The sequence below is a fragment of the Seriola lalandi genome, unplaced genomic scaffold (assembly GCF_002814215.2).
Source record: "Seriola lalandi dorsalis isolate HSWRI2012SDOR001 ecotype SW California unplaced genomic scaffold, Sedor1 jcf7180002054899, whole genome shotgun sequence".
NCBI classification, from domain to species: Eukaryota; Metazoa; Chordata; class Actinopteri; order Carangiformes; family Carangidae; genus Seriola; species Seriola lalandi.
Window position 1 is genome coordinate 1,194,311 of NW_019525451.1, and position 27,780 is coordinate 1,222,090.

The following is a 27,780-nucleotide window of genomic DNA, read 5'->3' on the forward strand; positions in this document are numbered from 1 at the left end:
CAAGCTTAGAATGACTCCAATTTGAGTCTGTTGAGAGACAGGATACAGTCCAAACCTTTGGCTACACACTCCTGCTGCTGCTGCTGCTGCTGCTGCTGCTGCTATCTGACCTGCAGCCGCTCAACGAGGATCCAACCACTGGAAGAGGACGCGTGGTTTGATGCTGCAGGACATGGAACCAAATTAACAAACTAACACTAACTGAATGAAGAACCTCTCCTTCTTATTTGCACTTTCTGTCTGAATTTTTCTTCACACCCAGGAGAGCTGCAACAGACCTCATCACGTTGGAGACCTAAGTCAGCAACATTGTGAGTTATGCATGCCTGATGCCTGAGTCTCAAACATGCACGCTTGTTAAAGCTTGTTCTCTGAGTGTGTGCAGACTTTATAATGTGAGAACATGTCTGAGCCCCTTTTCTTTTTTCTTTGCTTTCTCTTTATCTCTGAAGGGAGTCATGGTCCCCTCACTGCACTGGCTCCTGCTGCTGTGGGGACTTCAGGGTCTCTGTGCACAGGACTATGAAGAAGACTATGAAGAAGAAGTGGTGACCACCAAGAAGAAGAACAAACTATATCCGTCCAATTCCATCCCACAAAATGGCAAATGTAAGTCTAGAGTAGTGTCTTTCTTTGTGCTTGGGGTGAGGTGGGGTGAGGGGGCCAGAAAGTCAGTTTCTTCTCCGCTGATGGAAAAAGGTGTTGTGTAATTTGTGCAGGTGGCACATGCTCCATTTTTTTCATCAGTGGAAAAAAAAAAAAGAAGCTGCCACGGGTGAAGAAATAGAACATGATACTCAACAAGGACATGCTGGGGGATGTAATCCACTTGGACTGATCGTATCTCTCAGGCTTCTCACAGCCATCCATCTCCTGTGTGACTATTCAGTGCTCTGTTACCCAAATGTTTTATTCGCTCAGAATCCCGTTTCCCCGGGCACATTCTCTCTGTGACACATTTCTGTGAAGATTAATGTGATTTATCCTCAGCCTATATTAGATCTGTGACCTCCTTCCACAGCTGAAGGTTAGTGCAGCAAGTTGAGTTACTTTTTATTTCCGCTTCAAAATTATATGTCACATTCATGAACTTATCACACTTTTCTTAAGGAAAAAAAAAAAAGGCATCAGCCTATAGAGACTAAACAGTCAATAAATCACCTTTAGCCCTTATGGAGGCTCCACAGATAAAAACTTCTCCCTGACTTATGAAATACATTTGGCTATCATCAGTTAGGTATTTATATCTGGATATGAAAGTAAGAAATGATTTTCATACAGGAGAAAATACATTATGTGCATCCATCTGTGTAGTTTGATGTGTCAGGTTGTCACAAGGGCAAACAGCTAATGTCTAATAGTTGCTCTTACTGATTATGGACATCTGGGGAAATAGAAAATATGCCTATTCACTTTTTTTTGCTCGAGACTTGGGTGAGAGGCTAAATACAAGGTAATAGCAGCCAGTTAGCTTAGCCTATCTTAGCGTAAAGACTGGCATTAGGGGGAAATAGCTAGATAGAAGTAACAAACACTACCTAGAAATCTAAATCTAAAACTCACTCAATCTGAACAAAGTGTAAAACATCATGTTATGGTTTAATGACTTATGTGCCTGACTGTTTCATATGCTAACCAGCTGCTGGCGCTAACTTCACATTTACCATAAAAGTAACAAAATCACTGGCATATATCTCCTCATAAATCATAATTTGTCATTTTTTACACTTAAGTTTTTGTGCAGATTAAACAAACATGTTACTTGGTGAATGTAGAGATGCTAGTAGGTAGATTTTGTTACCTTTGAATGGAGCCAGGCTAGCTATTTCCCCCTAAGCTAAGCTAAGCTAACTGTCTATTGGCTTCAGCTTGACATTTAGCGCACAGACATAAGAGTGAAATCAATCCTCTGATCTAACTCTTTGACAAGAACATGAATACTAACCAGCAGACAGTTAGCTTAACTTAGCACAGACCGGAAACAGCTAGCCTAGCTGTAGCTATAGCTTCAGATTTAGTGTACAGACATGAGAGTGGTATTAATCTTCTGATCTAACTCTTGGCCAGAAAGCAGATTAATTGTGTGTCAAACTGTTCCTTTAGGTCGGTGCTATCACGTAGTTAATTAATGGCTAACTCCTCTTTCTTCTCCAGCGCTCATTGATGAGGACTGCGGTTTGGAGATAGCCTTCCTGATCGATAGCTCAGAGAGCGCCAAGGACAACCATGCCCAGGAGAAGCGCTTCGCCTCGGACGTGATGGACCGGCTGCAGGGCCTCCGGCTGCAGACGGGCCGCAGCCTCAGCTCGCGCGCAGCCCTGCTTCAGTACAGCAGCCATGTCATCATAGAGCAGACCTTCAAACAGTGGAAAGGCACCAACGACTTCAAGGCCCGAATCGCTCCAATCTCGTACATCGGTCACGGCACCTACACCACCTACGCTATCACCAACCTCACCCGCATCTACCTGGAGGAGTCAAATCCCAGCAGCATCAAGGTGGCCGTCCTGCTCTTCGATGGCATCTCGCACCCCAGGAACCCAGACATATTCTCAGCTGTGGCCGACGCCAAGAACCAGGGCGTCCGTTTCTTCACCATCGGCATCACACCTGAAGCCAACGAGCCGACCAACATAGCTCAGCTGCGGCTGATCGCCAGCTCCCCGGCCTCCCGCTACCTTCACAACCTGCAGGACAGAGGCATTGTGGAAAAAATTATCAAGGAGATTGTGAGTAAAAATAAAATTACTTTTGTTTCTGTTTGTTTCAGGTTACATGCAAAGTTTAGTTTTAGTTTACTTGGTCTGGTGTGACCAGTAGCTTGTGGTGGCAAATGTTTCAACAAAAGTTACACAGTCTTGCTTTAAGTCTAAATATAGAGTCTTTGTTATTCATTTTGTTTAATTGACTAATGAGCTTTGTTCAGATTTACACAAATTACTTGCAACTTTGTGTAAATCCCTCAAAGATTTGACAGGAATGAATGTATGTTTTTTGGTATACACAACATGCTCAGACTTGCATATAATCACTTTGCTAGTTCTAATGTTTCTACATTTCTGTGGCACTTGGCGTTTTGTGAAATTGCACATATGTTTGATAACTGCTTATTACCAGAGGGCAGACATTTATGACAGGTAGAAGCTTCAAAAATCCATTATGCAGACAGACTTTTGCCAAATGAATAGAGTAGTGTCTTTGACCTCTCCATGCAACCCAGTAATCATTTCCACTGTGCCGTCTTTGACACTACCCACTGCTTTGATTTCTTGGCTTATTGCTTCCCTGATGTACACCTGCTGCCTATTGCCATAGTTACAGGTCTGCCGTTGCCACCCAAGTCATCATGGTGAAATTAAATTCACTTTACGCACAAAATATAAAACTTCTTAAGCCGTACACATGTTGGGATTTGATGAAGACAAAGTTTGTCTTTTTTTCCCCCAATTGTTTATATAAACCTGCGATTGGCTTCCACTAAGATAATTAGGCCATGTGCTGCACAGCAACATCCTGCAGACACAACCGGCCAACATGTGCTCTGCGTTAAAACTCTTTATGGGAAAACGGGGTGCAGTAAGTGCAGGAACCCAGCAAGAACATGCATGCACGCTACTCATTCAACCTGCTCCTCAAACGCCACTTCAAAATCAGGCTCACTGTTGACACAGGTGGTACATATTCAAGTATGATCAGGGAAACTTTATAGAAAACCTGACTGCCTGCATTCTGCTGGCATGCAAGAGCCCAGCGGCGGCAGCTACAGACTTTCATCTCGTTGCCATGTACAGGCAGCATCTGTATGTCATAAGCATGACCCTCTATCCCAGCTGAGACACCGTCTTTTATCTTCAGTCATGGCGTTCGACTGCATCGCTTCATCCTCTAAAAATGTTCTGTCTGCGTTGTCTTCAGACACCCCTCCCTACTGCGGAAACATCCCCTGGATGCTAATCGAGAGGCTATTTCACTGATCAATTCATGTGGTTTGTATTTAGTTTCTGTGGAAATTTGGATCCTTCTCTCTTGTGTAGAGAAAGCGGTCGGCTTTGAAGAGAAGAGAAGCAGCTCTGGTCAGATCCGCGTGCGACGGGATGAAGTGCAGGATATGAGTCGGCTCGTGGAGTCAGGTGGAGGAGGTCGAAGGCCAGCTGACTCACCGAACGCAGCAGTGAACGGGTTTAATTGGGTGTTTGAGTAGCAGGTGTTTGCAGTTGCCGTTGACTCCCACAGTGTAACTTTGACACCTGAATAAAAGATTAGTTGGCCTTGAATGGGGCTCACATAGAAAGACTGTTTCCTCAGCGCTCTGTTTGTCTGCTGGTGGGGTATAAATGGAGTAAATCTGACAACATTTTGACATTCTTGTGTTTCTTGCTCCACAGACGGCGCTGGCGGATGAAGGGGTAAGTCTCGAGCTTGCGGTCTGTCCACACATATCTGGATTTATGAAACCCGTACGGCTCGTCTGACTCTTCCTCACTTGTGTTTGAAGTGTCCCCTGGCCCAGAGCAAGTGTGCGTGCGACAAGGGGGAGAGGGGACCCAGCGGCCCTCCTGTAAGTATATCTCCCACCCTGCCTTGGTCTATGGAGCCTCAAATATGTTCAATATTAATTATGAAATAGATAATTACACAAATAGGTCACGTAAAATATATAAATGAAACAATAATTTCTAAAATATCCTTATTATGAAATGTTATTTTGTCATTTTTATTTTCATAATGGCTTTGGTTTGGTTTTATAATAATTATTATTATAATAAACTTTATTTGTATAGCACTTTTCCTACACAGGATGCAGCTCAAAGTGCTTTGACAAACATAAAAGGAGAAAGGGAGTCAAGACAGAGAAATCAGTTTTAAAAAGCAAGACAGGGGAAATCAGGCAGCGAAACCAGAACCGACAGAGAGAAGAGAGATCTGTGTTGCCAGATCTCACATGAGTGTGTTCCTGAGACAGACAGGTGTCGTATAAAGTAAAATTTCTCTCGATCTCTCGGTCTGAAAAATGCAATTTTGATGTGCGAATGTTCGGAAGATCTGTGGCCTCAGAAAAAAGGATTCAATATTTATTTCGGCGACTGTAGGGGCGAAAGGATCCGTCATGCTCTGTGATCACGTTCACTTCCTGCTGCTGGTCTCCTGAAGAGGCGAGGAGGGGGCGAAACCCACGTGACACAGTAACGGGAAATAATTGAAAGTGAACCGTCTCCTTTCTCAACTGTCTCTGCCCGACACCCAAGCCTGGCTAGTTAGCCGGCGAGCTAGCATTAGGCCTTGGTAAGCTAAATAAAGAGAGAGGGGTTTAGTAAATGTGCCTGTGAATCCAGATTACTGTGTATTTTGAAATAAAATGTCCATCATTAAGTAAAAATGAGACCCAATAAAACTGTTATTACAAAAAATAAGTGATTAAACTACAATTTATAATGATGAATTGAATTTTAACGATTTCTTAAACGATTCACCAAACATTGGTCCATTAATACACATTAACAGTTTATTCCTGATACTTTTATTTCATAATGTATTTTTAATGGGCTTTCATATTGACCCCCCTCTGCTACATACAACAAGATCAAATCTCTGTCCCATTAAAGACGATTCCTCCCAAACCGGCTCCTTTTGAAGCCCAGGACAGCACAGCTGACAAAGGCCCCCTTGAATGCTAACACGCTTCATAATTGCAGGGTTTTAGGGGGTTTACGAAATTGTGCTGTTTTTCCCGCAGCAGTGAAAGTAACGCGAATGCCTCACATTCCTCCTACAGTTTATTGAAAACAGGCCTAAACAGACGTTTACATGGAACGTCAGTAGGATCATGTCTGAGAAACAGGAGGCCAGACACATGGGATTGTCTGAGGACACATGCCGGATGAGATGTTACATGCATGACTTTCTTCACCTGCCAAAGTCGTGTCGTGATATGAGCAGAGGGTCAGCCGCAATTAGACGTGGTGGTTTCGCTTTGATGTATTTTCACAGGATGAGAGTGGAGTAATTACCCCCCCCCCCTTTTAAATGTGATGCTCCGAACAAAAGCTGTTTCACATCAGGGGCAGCCGACGGAAGCAGAGCGCGCAGACAGGGACACACAGAGAGGGACACGCACCAGATAACAACATGCACAGTCAATCTTTTATCCATCATTGACTTCAAACATGTTGCTTCCTTGAGGCACGGCTTGTATAGACCAGACAGGAAGAGCTCTTATCTTGCTAAGTGTTCAAGACAAACTTAGAAAAATAGAAATGAAATGTATAAAAAAACAAAAATCCAGATAAAGACCGAAAGTGTAAAAATGACAAAGTTGTGGTATAACGTGCTAATAGGGTTGCGAGGTGGGAGGAGCTATTTATTATGTTCCTGAAGTAAAAGTTATATTCATTTCTCCCATAGACGATGTGATATGACTCACATCTGGAGCGCTCCGACAGTTCGGACTCATGTTTGACCGTTAACAGCTGCGTTAGAATAAAAAGTTGAAGGTTAAATGTTCGGGTTAACGACAGCTACAACTCTGAGCCTTGATTCCGTTTCCCAGTCCAACATGCTTTTCTTCACAGATTCAAAGGCGTCCTGACTTTGCGCTGCTGCTCTGATTTGCTTCCTCTCCATAGCAACAGCAGCCGAGGCTCATGAGTCTTTGTCGTACTGACAAACAGACTTCTTAAGAGACAATGGTGAATTAATTAAAACTGGAATTATAACAGTGAAAGAGTGAAAGATTTTAAATGAAAATACAGAATAAAACTTTTACCTCTTTCCCTTTGGTTCTATTCCTAACCACAAATATATCTTCCAATGGATCAAAACACAGGAAAAGACCTTTAAATGACTTTTCCTATTGTCTAATAATATATTGAGAGATAATATATCTACTTTTATATTTTTTTAACTTACTTATATTCTGTAAATGTCTTTTATATTACCGTAAGGCCGACTTTTAGTAGTGAGGGAACTTCTGCTGTTTCACACAATATGGCTTTGTGATAGTTTCCAGTTTCCCTGTAAACTACGAAAACGATGTTGTCAGAGTTTATACGCTGAAACATCGTTCTGAATTATTATTTTTCATGCGTGATTTTCTCCACAGGGCAAGAAGGGCCGTCCTGGAGACGATGGAAGTCCTGGTTCAAAAGGACAGAAGGTGTTGTCCACTCATTTACCACCGCAGTTCAAATGTCCTACTAGTTAAAGGTGTGTGCTAACAAGGTTACCTTCCCTGATTAAACTACAACCCGTCTTCTCCTTTAGGGTGAAAGCGGGCTCAGTGGACTTCCAGGTCGAGAAGGAGGAGAGGTGAGATGAGCGTCTTAAATCTAGTCGTTGGGATTGAAATCATCGCTGTAAAACAGAGAGTGGTCTGTGCGGTCGTCTCCTCCTGACTTAACGAGACTGTTTTGTGCACACAGGGAAAACCGGGATACAAAGGAGAGAAGGTATTGTATGGTTTTCTTTAACGTAGAGTCTCTGGATGTTCCCACGCTGGAGAGTTATGTCTTCCAGACGCACGGTGTTCTCCTTTTCTTCATCCGTGTTTAATGTCGACCCCGTCTGAAAGTATTTCTAGTTACTTTTCTCCTGAGCAAATGTAACCCATAAATTCTCAAATGCATAAATCCCATGTCATTAGTCTTGGCTAAGCAGCGCCTGGATGGGATATTAAGACCCATTACTCCAAGATAACTGGTTGGAAATTGCACTTTGTGTCATAAAGTTGTTATTGAAAAGCCACAGGATTTGATGAAAATGACAAAAAGACCTTGTTAAACAGTTTTTTATTCTCTTACAGGGGGAGAGAGGAGAGTGTGGCACACCTGGGATTAAGGGAGACAGAGTATGTTGCCCTTTAAAGTTGCAAAAATCTTTTTTATTGTCATTGTTTCAGTGATGCAGACGAGGAAATCTGCCTCTGTGATATGTTGTTTTCTGGTTTATCACTGACTAAAGTTAAGTCTCGATCTACCGGAACAGAACCGCTTTAAGATGAAGGTAACGTTTGTTTAACTCCTACTCTTTTCCAGGGCCCTGAAGGCACCATCGGCCCCAGAGGAAACCGTGGACTTCAGGTGAAATCCTCCAAAAAATAAAAATTCAGCTAAATTTAATATGTCCATTTACATCAGCCAATGAGTAACACTTATTCACATCTCAGGGTCTGTCCGGTCCACCTGGTGATATCGGCCCTGAGGGTGTGATGGGTAGAAAAGTAAGTTTCCCTTTTTGTTTGATGCTTTTGAAATCAGAGCTCGATGTGTTTGAGCCGGACCTCTGAAATGAAGGAGGGGTTCTGTACAAATGAAAGAAGTAAATCAAACTCTTTCCTTTATAAGTAGAGTGACTTCAGTGCCCCCCCCCCTTCTCCCGTCCACATGCATTGATCAAAGGTGACCCACAGTCTCAAAACCAGATGCATATCTGAAGGATACTGCAGTTTCGGTTGGATTCATAAACTCCTTCCCAGTCTGGTTTGAATCAAGACTCTTCCATAGCTGTGTGAATGGGGTGTCCATGTCAACTGATTCACAAGCGCAGACATAATGAATAACCCCGGTTCCTGCGGAGTGGCAGGAAGGTGAGAGATGAAATGCGTTTCGGCATGTGGAAGAATATAAAGTGCTAAGAAAAAGAAAGAAACATGACATAATAAAGTGTTCTCTTTGTTCAGGAGGATTCCTCTCAGAATAACATCCCACTCACGAAGTTGACATTTAAAATGCGCTCGGATTAAATCAATTCATCACGGGCATAAATAACATCACAAATGTCAAGTAGCCCTACGAACTGATCGGCTGACCATACATTTCAACACTTTTTTTTTTTTTTTTTTGAGTTATGATCCATCACCAGTGGAACATTTGAAACCCTTGTGAAGTACCTCATCTGTTATTACCCTGTCAGCCTATTTGTCTGGTCCTTCTTTTAAAGCCCCCGCTCTCGTGTTATAGCTGCCAATTCTGCCATGAGCCCACACTCCCCACCGAGTGCTCCCTCCTTAATTATTTTGGAAGAATGTACATGCTGATTGTCTGGCTGTCATCCTATATCACCTGAATGGCAGACTAATGTCTGGCTTTAAACATTGTCCCAACTTGCCTGAAAGGGCAAGGGAAAGAAGGAAAAGAAAAAGTGCCGGTATGCACGACTAACATTTCCACGCCTTCTTCACGTCTCTTGTGTTCCCTCCTGCTGCACAACACCGCCCTGATTTACAGCTTCTGAGGGAATGATTGCATTCTTTACCAATAAAGTCTTGACTGAAGGAATGAAGGACACCCCCCCCCCCCTTTAAAAAAATAGCTGATTATTAGAGGACGGAAAAGCAGGTTGTGTATATTTATGTGAGTGTGGAAGAAAGTAGAAGCTGGGCGGCTCGACTGGTGTCCTGTCAGGTCAAGATGAGACTAACAGAGCTACTGTCTGTCTGTCTGTCTGTCTGTCTGTCTGTCTGTCTGTCTGTCCTCGCCTGTCTTTTTATAGGGGGAGAGGGGACTTCCTGGGCCACCTGGAATCCAAGGGGAAACAGGGATCGGCCTTCCAGGACCGAAGGTGAAGTCTGCCACTCTATTGTTTTGGAAAACCTAACGCATAAAAACATAATAATCCACCTGTGTCTCACCCTGTTTTCTCTCTCTCTCTCTCTCTCTCTCTCTCTCTCTCTGTTTCTCTCTCTCTCTCTTTCTCTCCACAGGGCGATGTTGGTTTCCAGGGGCAGCCAGGGCCCCCCGGTCCCCAGGGACTTGGCGAGCCTGGATCACCGGTGAGTATAAGAAGCCAGCACACGAGACTGAGGCTAACGCTACACGTCCCAGGCGAAAAGTCATCGTTACAGCTGTTAGCATAGCTACGGCGAAGCTAATCCGCCTGAGTATGTAAATGTGAGGATGCTAACTGTAGAAACACATACCCAAAGCTTTTATTGTTTCACTTTCACATGAGCCTGAACACAGTGGATGTTCCAGACTTCATCTGTAATCCCACAAAATAACCTGATAAGAAAAATGCTCCTCGGCTTTGGAAGTAGGAGAAGACAATCTGCTTCCTGTTTCCTCCGGCACGCACGTGCCCAGTGTATGTGACTGTTCATGTATGTGTGAGTTTTCAGTTTACGAATAGACGGAGCTTTACATCTCGAGTGTGAAATAACTAAAATAATCTTTAATAGAAGAGAAAACCAAAGTTTGACAGACCTGCTGTGATTGGACAATAACTGCTCAGGGGAGGGGTTCAGTTTTTAAAAAGGGTAATTTCCTGCAGTGATCATTTCCATCATTTTCTTTTACTCAGGGGCCTCAAGGGCCACAGGGAGTCCAAGGAGAGAGAGGGCCGTTAGGAGAAGGTCTGCCTGGACCAAAGGTGAGTTAGTGTTCATGTCTTTTATGTCTCCGCCTCGTGGGGCGCACGGTTTTTTCCCAGGGAGCTCGGGCACTAAAGCCAGTTAAAAGCTTTGAACCCTCCTGACCCTATTTTCATGCATTCATCTCCACGTCGCCCACCTGCCCACCGACCCGCTCAAAGGCCCCCGTCTGGGCTCCAGACTCCAGGGCGCAATGACAGGAAATTGACAGCGTGTACGGTTTCGAGAGGACGACAACACAAACGCAGAGGCTCCATAAATTCACACAGAGCGGCGCAGCATGACTCTCATTACCTCACGGTACGACCCGGGCCGTCGATCGCCCGCCGCCAGAGGACGCGAGAACAGATCACACGGGACAGTACGCAGGACTCCTCGAGACATGATGGAGCGAGTGACTCAGAGAGGAAAGAACGAGTCTGTTCCTGCGTCTGTGTCTGCCCAGGATCTACACACACACACACACACACACACACACACACACACACACACACACATATATTGTCTCTCTCCCACATATGGATACACCACCTACACAGGTGCACGTGCACAGCGGAGACCGACGTGCACTTTCCACTCTGCGATTCAGAAATTACACACGTGTGGGAGTGATGTCTGAGTCAGTGTTTTTAAATATCTTTAAAACGTGCAGTTTTTCAAATCAGAGAAGTAGGAGTCAGTGTTTTCACAGCTTGTAGAGTCGGGGAGGTTCTGAACCCGCAAGTAAGTTTTTATCCAACGGTGAAATGAATAAACGGTAAAAGTGCAACACTTAGAAGCTGCGTGTCGCACTTTCTCGAAGAGTGGTCGGCCTGCGGCGCCCCCTGGTGGTCGGCCTGCGGCGCCCCCTGGTGGTCGGCCTGCGGCGCCCCCTGGTGGTCGTGTTACAGTATCATGTAATCAAGATACTCACGTCTCTTTGCCAGTTCACAGGTTTCTACAGTTCTACGATTTACATCTAAAACCGATCAGCGTGACATTTGAAGGGAGAAGTGGATGAAGCTAACGGTTAGCCTTGAGCTACATTTCACTATCAAACACTAACGAAGGCCGTAGTAGACGTTTTGAGAAACTTGTCAATGCTAATTGTAAAAGCTGTAAAAATGCGAGTGCTCATTTGTTGTTTTAATAAATCCTCACGGTTAGATGACGCGTGGTTTTGGAAGTCTTCTTCTTCTTCTTCTTCTTCTTCAGTTAATGACAGACGTAATCACCTTTTGGCTTCGTTACAACATTAACTGAGCGACTGGTTAAATTCTTCATTATTCCACTTCCTCCCCTTCACCTTCATCCAATTCACCATTTCTCAACCTTCCTCTGATGGTAAATGCTATTTTCCACCTGTGAACAGACGGAGGTGTGTATCCCTTCCACCCCTGCTCAAAGATTGGCCCTCGGGGGGGGGGGGGGGGGGGGGGTTGCTCTTTTTTCTTTCTTTTTTTTTTGGACCGTGGACTTGCAGATGGCGTTCTTGTTCTGAAGCGGCGTTCTTCGCATGTCGTGCCTCGACAAGCTCCAGATTCACAGGAGCCCAGCAGCAACATCAGCCTTTTTTTTTTTTTTTTTTTTTTTTCCACATCATTTGCACCTTCAGGCTCGTGCACCAGAACGAGGGATCACAAGGAGTCATGACAATAAGTCTGTACTTTTTTTATGCAGCCTTGCAATGCAAATGGATGCTCTCCTGTTTCTGACGCTGTATTTCTGTTGTCCTTGGACGACCTTGGATGACAGGGAAATTGTCTGGAGGGAACTGAGGCTTCTCTGCAGACAGATATTACACTGCACTCTCTTTATTGTACTTACTGTCAACTTGGATTACAGCTATAATCCCTCACTGTATTGCTGTTCCTCTTTCTGTCTTTCCTACTCACACCCCTCCAGACACATACACTGCTTTACTTTGAATCATAATTTCATCCCGTATGTGTTTTACTCATAAGTTGGTCAGTAAGCCACGAGAAGGGGTTAAAAACCTCGTCTCTTTACAGATACTATCATGCAAATATGAATGTGCCTCAGGCTTTTGGCTCGGTTACACATGCTGAGTGCGTAACGCAGCACAAACACCACACTTACAGTCAGGGCTGTGTAACTTTTTAAAGTATGAAATAAAGGTTTTGCTGCCACAACCTTGTTCGGTCAGGTGCGAGCAGAGGTTTGTGGTGGCTAACGTTAGCTCGTGCTACTCTTACACTGGACCATCATCCTGTGTTTGTCTCTTGCAGCAGCCGCCACACGCTTTTATATACTGCAGCTACACAGTCCCTGTTTAAAAGAAGCTAAGCTGATGCTAACCATGTGTCTTCTGTGAGTCAAAGCGCACTAATGCCAAATAAAACTTTTACCGAGCTGGTTTTTAACACCAGCAGTTATAGAAACAACATGTTATCTCTGATCTCATTCTGATAATATGAGTTTGATGTTGGAACTGAGCTTCACTTTTCAACAAGAAGGGCTGCGACGTCTAAACCAACTCACAGCAGGAAGTTATTCACATCTGTATTAACTGCGTTTACATTTTATCGATCAGTAGACTGACCGATTATTGATTATTAGCCCACTGTATGTACAGCAACTGTTACGCTGTAAAAAAAGAAAGATCCAGTAAATCATTATAATCAGAAAGTTTCAAATCAAAATGATGAATAAGTCATAAGTAATTTCCATAGGCCTTTGTTCCTAATATCTTTTTTTAGCAGCAGTGACAGAAGGTTAGCATACTCTTGTTTTGAGATACTAACTCATTATTTCGATAAAGTTTCTTATTATAATAACTTTTACAATAATATGTTTGTTTTTAAATAAATATCTCAGCATCTACTGGATGGATTAGCATGAAATTTTGTACCGACATTCATGGTTCATCAGATAACGTATCCTGATGACTGTGTTGATCCCTCGACCCCTCCTCTGACAGATTAATGGGATTGCCGAGACGTTTAGTTCAGACATTAACGTTCCCTTTTGAATAAATCTTTATAACTTTGGTGATCCTCTGACTCCTCACCTAGCTGTTAGCACGCTCGCATCATCGTCTCATTGTTTTCATGTATGTGAGAGAAGCAAAACGGTATAACTTCTCTGTCTCCTTTCACAGGGAGAGCGAGGCTTGGAGGGGCCACGGGGGCCCAGAGGACAGCCGGGCGCTGGAATCAAAGGAGACAAGGTAGAATACAGAGAGGGTGTAAATAAGCTGCCTGGCTGAAAAGCTTTCACACAGGCGTGAAGATAAAACCAGTGTCCTGTTGCGAGGAAGAAGGCCAGGAGTTGGCAGAGTCACCGGTGAACGCATTCAGCACGGTGTTATATAGGAGGTCACCGTCTACAGGTGATGAATGAAGGTCAAAGCTCGAGTTGTGTAGGAGGAGTGAGGCTTCGTGGTTTGGATTGATAGATTGTGGAGAAGTTAACTCTGCGCCGGCACAGTCCGACAAAGATATTCTCTTTCTTTCAGGGTGTGTTTTGCAGATCTCTGCGGCCATCTGGTAATCTTTTAGCTCACAGACGCTGACAGGGACGTGACGAGGAGACTTTAAAATGTATTTTAAAGTTACGTAATTCATCTTATGTCGCTGGAACATGACATTAATATTTAGGAATGAATGAAACCAATCTCCATGAGGAAAAAAAAAGGACCTTTTAAAAGCTTTTGCATGGGAGTTCTTGCCAAGGATTGTGATGACAGTCTTATTGTAGCCGATGGATAATTGCAGTGTTTTCATGTGGTAATGAAAAACTAGAGCCTATAGTGTCAATGCTGCATGTGACGGATGAAAATATAAAATAACAAGTTATGCGTATACGAAGATCTGGGTGCGCTCGTGTATTACAATAAATAGTATATATTTATTACTGAGCCAAAGGGAAATGCGCAGGATAAAGGTTGGTGCTTTCCACATGCAGTAAATCATGAAACGTCTGAGAGTGATGCAGTGTCACACCATCAATATTTACATGCTGTTATCATCGTTAACTTCTATCCTCACCTGACTCTGTAGGGGGATTTTGGAGCCCCGGGTCTCCCAGGGCCCCTCGGCCTCCCGGGCGTAGGGATACAGGGCGACAAGGCAAGTACTATTTTATTATTATTTACATGAAGTGACAGTTTTGCATGTTATTTCTTTATTTCCATAAATGCTCATGTTGTTCCAGTCTTTCGTAGGGACTGTGCAAACATTAGAAAGCAAGTGCTGCACTCCTGAAACCAAAGACAAAGCTCTACATGTTCAGCTAATGGACGAAGCCATACAGTTTTTAATTAGTGTTAATTCTTAATAGATTGTTACTGCATCTATTTGTCCTTGCAGGGCATAGAAGGGCCGAGGGGGCCCCCAGGGAGCAGAGGCCCACCAGGGGAGGGCTTGTCTGGATCCAAGGTGTGTAGATGATCATAATGTGAAATCAACACCATCAAGTGAATAAAATATGATTCTTAAAGGGGCCGAAGAATCACAGCCCCTCCCCCTGTGGAATAATAAGAAGGTTGCCTTTTCTCACACAGGGAGACCAAGGGTTGCCGGGCGAGATTGGCGCCCCAGGGGAGAGAGGGGCCGGAGACCCTGGAGCTAAGGTAGGCCGAAGCCCTCCGCATCACCAGCGAGCGCCTAAACTTATTCACAGTCGAAAGTTTTTTTCTGATTCACAAATCAACACGGATCTGTCCTCAGGGCGAGCCGGGATCCACGGGAATGGCGGGTTTGCCGGGGCTGCCGGGAGAGGACGGAGCCCCCGGACAGAAGGTAGGTCAGAGGTTTGTTTGCTCCAGTATGAAGCCCGTGTAAACGATCTAAGGTCACCTCACTGTTACGCACCTGTGTGTTTGTGTCGTCAGGGAGAGCCAGGAGCTACAGGTTTCAGGGGGCCAGAGGGGGCACCTGGGATCGGGACTCAGGGTGAAAAGGTAACTGCTCACCGAGATTGTGCTGCATTGTATGATAGATCAAGTCACCGCTGTCAGATCACTAATTACGTTCCCAATGATGATGTTTTTAAGGGTGACCAAGGCCAAAGAGGAATAAGAGGCTTGACCGGTCCACCTGGGATCGCTGGACCCTCCGGACCGAAGGTCAGAATCCATCACGCCGTCGTTAGCTGCATCGAGACCTTGTCTGGGGCCTTTGGTGATAATAAGAAAAGATCAACCGTGTGTTAATGATTTTAACGGCGTGGCTTTGCTTTGATCTTCATCAGGGAGAACCGGGGACACAAGGCAGGGCGGGTTCTCCCGGTCCACCGGGCCGTTTCATCGTGGGACCCAAGGTAACTTCTATCAGATCCAATGTGGTGACAGATTGTCAGAGTCTGTGACGTTCATTCTCATTCTCCTGAAACCAGTGATCGTGATATTGATCAATCACAATGTTTCTGAGAGTTTTCGTTGATCTGTGTGTTTATTGTTTCAAGGGATACGCAATTATTTCTTGAAACAGTTTGGAATCAAGTGAAATAATAGATAATAGATTTTAATCTTAGAGCTAATTTTAGATTATTTTTATTATGAACCAAAATCCATCAGTGGCTCCAAATGAAAAAGAGTCTAAAAGAGTAGAACAGCATAAATAAAAACATATAATATATCAAAATTATGCAAAAGGGTCTGACAACAAGTGAAGAGCCAATAAAAATAATCAATTATTCTCAGTTGGGCAAATACCGTTTCAATAAACCTTAAACATCAGCAATTAAATTTAAAAATCACTCTGAAAGGAGGAAGAAAGTGACATGATGTTGCTCCATTATTACCTCAGTCTTTTATTAACATATCAGCTGATAGTATACTTTCAAAAGACGTGTTGTTTTAAATATTTTGTGAGGAAATTATAACCCAGACTAAGTCGGGGAAGTCTGGGTGGTAAAGGAGGGCGGGGGCATGTGGCTTCTGTGCACATTTTTGCCCCCTAGCGAGGCAAGTCCCGACTGTTGGTGCTGGTTTGATCTCTAACTGTACATCACACTGTGCATCACGATCCAATTACAGCTTTGTCTGCTGAACCTGAATCTGCTAAGTGAGAGACAGACATACGTGTTAGTATAACATTACTGTGTAAATGTCTGTATTTACATCCCACCACTGCATGTTAGCACTACGTTATGGACGTTAACAATACGGCTTTACTGTAATGTTATGAATGTGTCACTGAAATCTCAAATGTGTTCTAGGGTGATCTCGGTCCGAATGGTCCTCCTGGTCCGATTGGCGAAACCGGCTACGGACTTCCTGGTCCGAAGGTGATGCTCAGCATGAACAAACAATGTGCACTGTATAACTCTCGTCTGATTCGTGTCTTGGACGTCCGCCTGTCAACACACACACACACACACTCTCTAAAAAATCTTTGATAAGCAAGCAAGAGCATGTTGTCACAGTCTCATGTTTTTGGAAAATCAATTATGGAATTAGACGTAATGAGAGGAGGGTCTGGCAGCGCATGTGTGCAGTTTCATCATGAAAGAACAGAGCAGATCACAGGAAGGACGGTAAACACAAACACTCAGCTGATAACTGCTACAGCATGTTTTGTAGTTTTTTTTGATGTATTGCAAAATACTTACAGGAAGCACATGTGTCCGTTGACGTCCACATTCCACCTCCGTTTCTTCTGAAAATCGGTCCATAATTCACGTTGTGTCCTTTGCATGAATGAATTATGGTCTGTGTGCTATAGGGTGACCGTGGAGACCCGGGCCCCGCAGGTCCATTCGGCCCCAAAGGAGACGGCTATCCCGGCCCCATGGTGAGGAGCCTGTTCATAAATCTCCACGTTACATCTACTCCTCCATCTATCTGTCTTTTGTCTTCTTTCAGTTCCAGCCATCCATCCATCAGTGAGACTTTTATTACCAAAAGTTACAGTATCTGACCCTTATACATTTCCCGCCTTCGTTGTCCTTAATCAAGACCATAGCGAGGAGCCACAGCGGTGGATTCAGGGGTGAACACGTGATCACCGAAAAACTGATTTAGTTTATTTGCTTTTTTATGTTAAATGAGAAAATCAAGTTTCTCTCTCGTGTCTATATAGTAAATATGAAGTTCCAGCCAGTAAACTGTTAGCTTAGCTTAGCATAAAGACTGGAAACAGCTAGCCTGGCCCTAAAGATCACTCATTTATAAATGATATCTCGCTCTTGTTCAAACTATTCCTTTAAAGAAAGCCCTAATTAATAATGTCCTGTGTTGTTTAGGGCCCACCTGGTCTGCCTGGACTTCAAGGAGAACCTGGGCCTGAAGGAGAGGGCATCCCTGGACCAAAGGTGAGAGCTTGGTTCTGTCAGACCAGGAAATGATATTTGCCAAGTAGCAGCATGCTGGAGGCAGGTGAGGAGGACAAAAACAAAGACAGCGATGTGTCTGTCGTAGAGTTGCAGTAGTGTGAGAATGAGTGTGACTTCTCTTTTTATAATCAGGGACAAAAGTGTGAGATCGTTTAACTTGTTTCCAATTAACACCAAATGTACTTTATTATATCAAAGCTCTCATCCGGTCTAAAGATAGATGTCCGTGTGTAGTGTGATTATAGATCAGGTCTAGCTTCTATATTAATACTGTGAAAGTAGGCAGGTGAATCCAACACCGATGACGTGTCAGAATCAGACACACCAAATACCTGTTTGTATCTACCTGTGTTAAATGCACATAACATACATTTACACAACCTCTACAATATTCATTACAGAACAGCACTGTGGCGCTGCTGTAACCTTGTACACACATTTAACAGTGACAGCTTGACCTCCACACAGATTTACACATATACTGTATATATTATATGTTATTGTCCAAACATACTTGTCCAATAAAGCTAATTTGATTCTTAAAGCTCCTCCAGTGTAAAGGTCTGTGTCCATGTGTAGTGTGATTATAGATCAGCTCTAGCTTCTATATTAATACTGTGAAAGTATCAAAGCCTCAGTCCACAGAGAAATGCACACAGCCTGTATTCAGAAACTGAGCCTTAAAACCAGCCGTCAGGACTTCTGGAACTTTGTGATGTCACAACAAAGCAGTCACCAAGCCCCGCCCACCTGGACCCACCATCCAAACCTTGCAGGATTTGGTTTGTTGAGTGTTTTTACCTGAAATCTGCTATATTTATATTTTCACTCAGAAAACAGTCAGCCAATCAGAAGAGAGGCTCAGAGCCTCCTCTCTTCTGATTGGCTCACCGACCTGTTGTTACTAGAGCTCCAGAGAGAAGCCTGAGAGAGGAGATGTGAAACTACACTGAGATGGTTTTTGGTTCTTAAAACAGCTGCTTGTATAATCTTGAGGAAATTACCTCTGCAGACTTTATTTTGAAGATGAATTAGTTGCTGTTTGTATTCGATAAAAACTTTTCTGTTTTTTAAAATGCACAAAGCTTAAAATAAACAACTGAACTTAGCTGCTGCATTACAGCGTGATGTGATAGTTGGATGGTCCATGTGAGGCCAGAATGAGTAGTGTATTTTTGTGTGAGAGTTTTGCAGAGTGAACGTCTGTTGTGAAAACTGAGCCAAAGCAATTGTCAAAACTCCCGACTGAAAGGTTTTTGTGAGGAAACTAATTAAAGGAAACAGGATTTTATTTGATTGATTATAAAGCGCTGTCTGTAAGTATTCACATACATTCACTGTGTGCTCTTTGCAGGGGGATGTCGGTTTCCGAGGGTTGCCCGGTTTACCTGGACCTCCAGGCGAAGGACTCCAAGGACCTCTGGTACTTTACTACTTTCACTTTTTCCTAAATTCACTTCCATCTAAAAATGAGTTTTCATAAATATTTTTCTAACTCACACAAACAGACTTTATATTTCTTTTCCTGCAAACGTGTTTCAAGGACGTTTTCGTTTTGCGGGAAACCTTCTGTAATTTTATTTGACATACAACCAGATGGCGGTGATTGAGTCATACTCTCTGAAGAATTGTGTCTTAGCTGCAGTCACAGAGCTTCGTCTTGTGTGTGAACATGCCCTCCGCAGGGGCCTGATATTCAAAGGCTGCCAGTTCATTTGTTCAGGGTATTTATCATGATTTTCCCAGCAGCACTCTGACACATTGGTGCAGAGTGTGAATCTCCACGGACATATGTGTCTGATGAGAAGCACTTCGTCCAACGGGCCCCTAAGCGAGGAAACACCCAGCACCCATATGTCCACAAATATCACATCCAGATTCCCCGCAGGCGTCAGACCAGTGTCGCTGCAGGTCCGAGCGATTTAATTAAAGACTCGACCAAAGCCATCAGATGGTGGAACAAAAAAAATGCAGCTCGTGTTCGACAGACTTCTGTCCTCGTCATGTTGAGAAAATCGTGCCTCAGAAATTCATGACTGTTTTATAAAACAGGAATAATCCTCAACTCAAAAAAGGCCTTGTCCCAGAAAACTGACTTTTTCAAAGAGTTTCACGTCCATTTTACTTCTGGTCAAGGAAGTTAAATCACATATTATCACATAATATACGTATTACTTTATAAACGTATGGTAAAAATTAGACATTTTAAAGCAGGAAAGTTACGTATTATTCCTTTATTCATTTCACCTTTAACTTATTTCCATCTTCTATTTTATTTCCCTGCTTTTAAACTTGCCTTGTTGTTGAAAGGCGCTGTGCAAATAAATTTGTCCGGCCTCACAGGGTAACCCCGGGCGACCCGGACCACCGGGGCCAACGGGACCACAAGGACAAGGAGTTCAAGGGCCAAAGGTCGGCTGTGGTTTGTTGTCTACCATATAGAAATTCAGGTAGTGAATTATATCTGAGAGATTTAGACTCTTAACCTCGAGCATACTGTGTTACCGTGTTTGATGCAGGGTGAACAGGGGTCCCAGGGCGTGACGGGGCCAAGGGGGCTTCCTGGCGAGGGCTTTCCTGGAGCTAAAGTGAGTTTTGGTCTTTTGACTGACGGGCTGTTTGTGCGCGTCGTACGCTCTGATCACTGACACTGACACTTTGCCGTGCGACAGGGTGACCGCGGCTCGGCAGGGGAGAGGGGGCTGAAGGGAATCAAAGGAGATTTGGGTGATGCTGGAACCCCGGGTCAACCTGTGAGTGATGCTTTTATACGTCCATTTACTGTGTGCTGCTTTGTGAGGGTTTGAACCTTCCTCGGCTGAAGGTAAATATAATATATTATGTTCTAATCCTGCAAAATCCCAGACGCCTTCTCCTTTCTGTTTACATTTTCCCTTTCTTATCTCAGGGCCGAGCTGGTGTCAAAGGTGAAGCGGGACTCACCGTGAGTCTTCTCTCTCTTTCAAACACTTTTTCATTAGTTTATTCTCATGTTGATTTAAACACTAATACTGTGTTGGTGTGTTTGTTTCAGAGAGAGGACATCATTCGAATGATCAAAGAGATCTGCGGTAAAGTATCTCACGATCATCTCAATATTCATATCACCTCTCAGTATCGACTGTGTTAAAAGGGAAGGTTTGGTTTCTGAATCTGAGCCGCTCTCGTCTTATCTGTGGATCATCAGATCAGATTCCCGAGGCTGAACCTCGTCAAAGTGACATTTCAGTCATGAGCTCATATTTTCATGCGATGTGATTCCAGGATGTGGGATCAAGTGTAAGGAGAGGCCCATGGAGCTGGTGTTTGTCATCGACAGCTCGGAGAGCGTGGGCCCGGAGAACTTTGAGATCATCAAGGACTTTGTGAACGCACTTGTCGACCGGGTCACAGTGGGGCGCAACGCCACCAGGATCGGCCTGGTGCTGTACAGCCTGGAGGTGAAGCTGGTGTTCAACTTGGCCCGATACGTCAGCAAACAGGACATCAAGCAGGCCATCAGGAACATCCCATACATGGGAGAGGGTACGTACACGGGCACGGCCATCCGTAAAGCTACACAGGAGGCTTTCTACAGTTCACGGGTGGGCGTCAGCAAAGTGGCCATCGTGATCACTGACGGCCAGACGGACAAGCGGGAGCCGGTGAAGCTGGACCTCGCGGTACGAGAGGCCCACGCTGCCAATATTGAGATGTTCGCTCTGGGGATTGTGAACACCTCAGACCCAACGCAGGCTGAGTTCCTGAGAGAGCTGAACCTGATCGCCTCCGACCCCGACAGCGAGCACATGTTCCTCATTGATGACTTCAACACCCTGCCAGGTGAGAGGAAGTCAAGTAGGAAGTCAGTAGTAGCAGAAATGTCCATCTCATTTTGTGCTGGTCTCTGATATAATATCTAACTGAGGCTTGAAACCAGCGTTATCTTTTTCTGAGCATCTTTGCTAGTTTGAAATGTTTTACCAAGACTGAGTCTACAGCTCGGTGAGTTGCTAGCTAGATGCTAAATCTTTAGAGACACCAAAGTTACAGTCATACTGCTTTATTTTTTAATGTTTTATCAGGACTGAGAGTCTACAGCCATGCTAAGAACCATTGCAAACTCTCAGTCTTGATAAAACATTTCAAACTACTGGTTTAATAAGATAAAGTAACTAAGGTAATGCTAGCAGCTCTGTGAGTTGCTAGCTAGATGCTAAAGTCAACATGCTACCATTGTCACAATGGCAATGGTAGCATGCTGATGTTCAGCAAGTTAAATGTTTACTATATCCACCACTTTAGTTGGTGTGTTAGCATGTTAGCATTTACTAATTAGAGGCTAAGGGGAATGTCATATCTGGACAATCTTTAGTCACAGTCAAACTGCCTTCGTGCTCCAGCTTCGGCTCTGACCTGTCGTCTCTGGGTGTCTCTGTCTCAGCTCTGGAATCCAAGTTGGTGAGCCAGTTCTGTGAGGACGAGAACGGAGCCCTGATCTACAACCGAATAACAAACGGCTACAACGGCTACAGAAACAACGGCTACAACGGCAACAGGAATGGCGCCAATGGGAACTACGCCATCGGTGGCTATGGTTACCGGCCTGCGACTGAGCAGGAAATACTGAACGGACGACAGACCGGCACCAACACTGGCACCAGCACCCACAGCCACGGAGGCCAAGTAGAGACCACCCAGCAGGGCAGTAAAGGGTCCAGCACGGCACATGTACGTAACATAAGAACGTATATTCATATTTATATTATGCAAAGATTATTATTAATTAGCAACAAGTGTTTAACGGTGTTTCCTGGTTTTGTCCCCGTCAGGGCGGCGGAGCTCAGCATGTGAACACTGATACAACGAACTGGGGGACCGAGCGCGGGGACACATTTAACCGCGGAAACTTAGATCTCAGACCTGTTCCTCCTTCCAGAGAGGACTCCTCCAGTAGCCGAGGCTCCTCCTCATCTTCATCATCATCTTCATCGTCATCATCTTCATCATCCTCTTCTAGAAATACAACCACATCCTTCTCAGGTGGATCCGTAATTCATGTACCTGCCCCGAGGCCAGCTCTCCCCAAAGGTACAGGAAGTCTATCTTACTTCTGTACGATGGTTGTCTGAGACGTGGCAGTAACAAACAGAGCAGCCATCCACAACAAACAGTTTGCTCATAATTACAGAGAAACGCTATCAACAAAAGAAAATGAGCAAGTGAAGCTGTTTCCTGTAGATGACGCAGGCACTTCCCAGGCAGCAGACACAGGATGAATCACAAGTGTTTTTAAATGGATCGTTCCTCCAGTGTTTCTCTTTGTGTCAGAAAGTTTGGCAGTTTCAATCGAGGGTAATTCAAAAAGAAATACCTGCATTTGTGAAGCAGTTTTCAAGTGCAGTTTGAACATGTCCTTGGGAGTTGTTCTTCTGTCAAAACTGAACCGGTGAAATCATGTTTGAGTTAAACGTTAATTATTATTTATAGCTTCCTTAGCGGAGATTTAAGACGAGTTTAAATCACACGGCCTCTTAAAGCTCATGACTGAAGGTCGGACGCTGTGGGTTTAAACTGCACCTGTGGTTCAGTAGGTTTTCACATACAAGGAATTTGCTTTAAAAATAGGGGATAAATATAAAATATAAATATAAATACATGAATAGGGATGAAATTATAGGACAAAGTAGAAGCAAACTGGAGCAGGAAAGAAGAAGTGCTGCTGGCAGAGGAGGCGCATCAGAGAAACTGTGTCATAAGGAGAAGTTAGTATCAGTGACAAGTGCAGATAGTGAAGATACATGGGAAGTGACTGTGCAAACAGCTCCGTATCCATCTTTGTTTTCACCCCTGATAAATACAAATCCATTCTGGTTTGTGCGTGATGATTCAAATAACCTATTATGTTTAGTTTTTTTTTTTTTACAATTACTTCAAAACAAGTCTCAGAAGCCGTGTCACCTCTGTGTACTGCAGCTAATTAACCTCCCTGATCTGTGGAGGTCCGGAGCGCTCTCACCGCCAAGTATTTTTAACTCTCAATAAACGTGATAAATAGATGTTATGCTTGAGGTAAAGCGATACCGATTTCACCTGTTCAGGTGATTTTATTCATTTTTCTGAAGGTTCAAATCACGTGTGACGAACTGATGTAACTGTGTCAGATATATTGTAATGTAAGCGTTTATATTTGAGTTCTGACAGTAGGTTGTGAGGACGTATTACTGTGGAGGCAAAATGTTGTACAGTTTGATTTGTGATGAGAATTATATTATACAGGTAGACTGTAACTGATAAAACAAGCCTCACATATTGTTCCAGTAGTTTTTCTAAAAGCTTCTGCTTCTGCGTCGCGTCCTTCTGAATCTGTGCTTGTGTTTTAAACCCCAGCAAGATCCAGTTCAGCTGAACCTGATTCAAACTTCCCGCTAAGCTAGTCAGACGCTAAGTGACAGCTCCAGGACTCCCTCCGTCTTTTATCAAACTCAGATCTGCTGTGGTGTCCCCCTGATAGATGACTCTCCGGTGTGTTTAGGGCTCGTGTGGCGGACGGGAACACGGCTTTCCTTTTTTTAAAGTGGCCCTTTCCAGAAAAGCAGTCCCTGTATGAGGAGCGTGAAGAGTTGCTTTGTGATTGACAGGCTCTGTAATGAGGTCATGTAGGTGAGGAGGAGGGAGGCCAATTATTACCAGCTGGTACTGTTTTCACCTTGTGAGTCTGTAGGTGTGTGAGTGTGTGTGTGTGTGTGTATGTGTGTGTGTGTGTCCTGAAGACTGTAGCACGGAGCTGGTTTTAGGAGTTTGGCGTGGGGTGTATATGTCGTCCTGATATCGTGCTGTAAAGCCGCGCAGCCAGTGGATGCTGACAGGTGTGATGCCGTCGTAAGCAGGTGTAACATCATCTTCGTGTGACGTCCTCTCTCTGCAGAGACCGCGCCCTTAGACCCTCGCTGTGGCCTGGTTCTGGACCAGGGCACGTGTCGGGACTATAACATCCGCTGGTATTACGACAAGCAAGCCAACGCCTGCGCCCAGTTCTGGTACGGCGGCTGCAACGGCAACAAGAACCGCTTCGACACAGAGGAGGAGTGCAAGAGGACGTGTGTGATCACCAGATCCACCGGTAGTACACTCTCATGATTCATCCCTGCCGCATCAAAATCATTTATGTCATTCACACCCACTGTCAACCTGCAAATCTATCATCTTCTCTGATTTTTTTATTTTTTTCCTTCTGTAATTTCCTCTGCTGAAATGAGGCCATAAGAATGTAATTGATTCCAAATGTTTTAGATTATTGACTTTCTGGTGTTCTCTGTTTGCAGAAGGCTGAGTGAAGGCGTCTGCCATACATCTGCTGTAGATACTTCCAGGAGGGGCAGCTAAAACCAGCCTTTTTCACAGGGTTATGTAAAGTCTTTGCATAATTCTCAGGCATATACATGTACACTGATGTTCCACACCACTACTACATTATACTTCCTGTCTTTGTGCCCCTTCCTATTGAACCAGTTGTGAAATTGTCCTCCTCTTAAGTACAGAGAAAGAGAGTTTTGATGGATACCTCCATTGTTTTTTTTATAATAGCATCTAGTGTAGAGATACTTCTCAGGAATACAGATGAGCAGTGTGTTTCCAGTTCCCTGGGGATTCCCACACCTACGGGACATGATCTGTTTTTATTTTATTTTGTTCATACACAGTCTGTGAGTGCCGCAAAGATGGTGAAATAATGGACTGTTGAATTTGCTCAACGCGATCGGTGCCTTATCAATGTCAGAATCATACATGGCATCAATCAATCAATCAGTGTGCCATTAAAATAAACTGTAGCTATTAATTTCTTTAGGGAATATTGGTGTTGTAACACACAGAGGAGATTTAAGCCTCTCGTCACTTATATCAGTGAAATATAGTTTGTTTTTGTATTTTATATAAAATGACTGATGCTCTGTAACTTCGTGGAAATGTTTTGTGCCTTTTTGAATGTTCTGTTGATGAAAATGTGATGTTTTGTGTTTACGTTGTTTCACTTCTCTCCTCCCTCCGTCTCACTTTGTTCAACACACACACACACACACACACACACACACACACACTGCCCTCTACTGGGTGACACGTGCCGTGTTCTGAACGGGCAGCATTTTCCTTCTGTTGTTGAGCTCCCACCCGTACTGACTGCATCAACCCAAACTGTATTGTTTATTACATGGTCAACATTTGATGTCAAACATTTTTAATAAACAGGATCTAAACTAACAGGTTGAAACATTTTTATTAGAGGGGGAGGGGTGGTCGGAAAAGGGAGGAGGGAATTGTAGTTTTTATAACTTTTTAAGAGACTAGTTACACCAATCAAAATCAAACAAGTAGCAAATAGAAGTAAAATGTCTCTTTTTAAAATCAAACAGCTGTTTACTTTCTAAATCGTTGCCAAGCAACCTTGTTGTCTCTTGTTATGTTTCCATTTCTATCACTCCTTCTCTTCCCCTGAAGTTAGCGTGCTAACCAGCTAGCCCCAGCCTGGTCGGAGTGTCCCGTCCCTTTCTGATACCGAGTCACTGCGGCGTCAAAGTCTGCCCCCCCTGAGACTGGTGAGTAAAGAGCCGTTGATGCTAACATTGGCTAAGCAAACTGTGAGCTTGAGGTTAGCATAGCAGCTAGTAGTTCCTAGTTCAAACATATAGTGACTGGAGGATATGATCGTTTGTTTATTTCACTTTTAATGTGTCTGTTTCATGAGTTTATTTGGATCTGTGTGTGTGTGTGTGTGTGTGTGTGTGTGTGTGTGTGTGTGTGTGTTTGTGTGTGTGTGTGTGTCACTTTTACCTTTTTGCCACTTAACCCCACTTCAGCCAATCAGCCACGAGAAGCTGTTTCACAGAGGAGTGTAGTGGAGCTGTGACAGTCGCTAGAAGCACATTTATGTGAGAGTCAGTGTGTGGGAGGCTGTGATGTAGCTACCAGCTACTACAAAAAGGCTCTGTGTGTGTGTGTGTGTGTGTGTGTGTGTGTGTGTGTGTGTGTGTGGTAGAGTGTCAGTATAAACCGTAGCTTTGCTTTTCATCATGATGATGAACATTAGTGTTTGTCAGCCTGAGATATCTTGTGACTGTGTTTGCTGCCACTGTAGAGGAAAATAAATCTTCTTCATGTCAGTATTTGGTGTTACTCAGGCCGGCTAATGCTACTAGCTGCTAGCATGTGTGTGTGGCTGTGGTTAGCCAGTGTCAACTTACAAAATAAACCTCAGTTACAGCAGCTCAAACTTCCAAATCCAAGCAGACAGACATTGGTAAAATCTTTGTTAAATTATTTATACTTTGCCTATTTTAGTTATTGTTTTTAAAACATGAAACATTTGGTTTTGCCTCCACTTCCCCGTCCCAGTCATTTTCACACGGTCCCTGAATACGCCACAAAAATGAACTCATGTTTGCAAAACCTTTTTAAAACTTTGCTAAATTCTTCTGCTGTAGCTTCAGGGAGGCGGCGGAGCTTTTCTTACGCAGAACCTGCTCCTTCCTTCTGCTTAAATTACTTGGTAGACGCTCCTCGACAAGTGGCATAGTCTGATCTATCTTTAGTGCTGCCCACGGGAGACACGTTACCTAACTCTACACACTCCTCACACTTTATCAGGGCCGCAGGAATAAAATTTAACAATATACAATCCTATTGATCCAGACACATGAGTAAAGGCCTTCTTTAACTGCCCTTTGTACTGAAACGCATGGCTGTGTGCAAATTGACACAGTTTATCTTCAAGAAGAGGGAATGTTTTCAGCACTGAAATTATCTCGGTGATTGAAGTGCATTTTAAAGTGTTTGTGCAGAGCAGCAAACACACACACACACACACACACACACACACACACAGAGTCACAAAAACGCACAAAATGAAGCAGCTGGACAATAATCCATCCGACAGGGAAAGGCAACACCACGCTGATTGGTTTGTGGTTATCACCTGTTTCTTCTCACAGCTGCTGCACCCAAACTTTTCTGCTCCCTTTTTTTTAGCTCAGATTCTTCAGTCTCACTTTAATAATAGTGACAAGATGAGAAAAGATAAGATTTAGTATTGACTGTAGCGGTTCCTGTGAGGAACTGCACCATGTGCCGAAAGTTAATTGTTTCTAAAACACCTTCGTGCTGAA

The 27,780-nt window shown here is 43.9% G+C and overlaps 1 protein-coding gene across 2 annotated transcripts; it reads left to right on the plus strand.

Annotated features, from left to right (window-relative positions):
* The first annotated feature begins 38 nt into the window (after window positions 1-38).
* On the plus strand, window positions 39-25,879 carry LOC111672432 (uncharacterized). Of its 2 annotated transcripts, XM_023429840.2 has the most exons (36): window positions 39-311; window positions 453-609; window positions 2,155-2,729; window positions 4,386-4,406; window positions 4,496-4,558; window positions 7,100-7,153; window positions 7,261-7,305; window positions 7,419-7,445; window positions 7,799-7,843; window positions 8,031-8,075; window positions 8,162-8,215; window positions 9,487-9,555; window positions 9,698-9,766; window positions 10,294-10,362; window positions 13,464-13,532; window positions 14,365-14,433; window positions 14,674-14,742; window positions 14,868-14,936; window positions 15,034-15,105; window positions 15,198-15,266; window positions 15,360-15,431; window positions 15,557-15,625; window positions 16,526-16,594; window positions 17,032-17,100; window positions 17,552-17,620; window positions 18,996-19,064; window positions 19,985-20,053; window positions 20,161-20,229; window positions 20,314-20,394; window positions 20,550-20,585; window positions 20,676-20,712; window positions 20,906-21,463; window positions 22,065-22,351; window positions 22,453-22,711; window positions 24,549-24,743; window positions 24,946-25,879. In XM_023429840.2, exons 2-36 carry the CDS (start codon window positions 459-461, stop codon window positions 24,951-24,953), a joined length of 3,720 nt encoding a protein of 1,239 aa, XP_023285608.1. In that variant the 5' UTR covers window positions 39-311; window positions 453-458; the 3' UTR covers window positions 24,954-25,879. The 2 variants fall into 2 exon arrangements, with proteins under 2 accessions (XP_023285608.1, XP_087036421.1); XM_087180295.1 differs by lacking the exon at window positions 24,946-25,879 and having other exon boundaries at window positions 24,549-24,922.
* The last annotated feature ends 1,901 nt before the right edge of the window (window positions 25,880-27,780 follow it).

Coding starts and splice junctions, on each gene's coding strand:
- LOC111672432 (XM_087180295.1), top strand. CDS start 459: ATGGTCCCCTCACTGCACTGGCTCCTGCTGCTGTGGGGACTTCAGGGT. Junction 2,730..4,385: donor AAAAAATTATCAAGGAGATT/GTGAGTAAAAAT, acceptor CTTGCTCCACAG/ACGGCGCTGGCGGATGAAGG. Junction 7,306..7,418: donor CAGGTCGAGAAGGAGGAGAG/GTGAGATGAGCG, acceptor TTGTGCACACAG/GGAAAACCGGGATACAAAGG.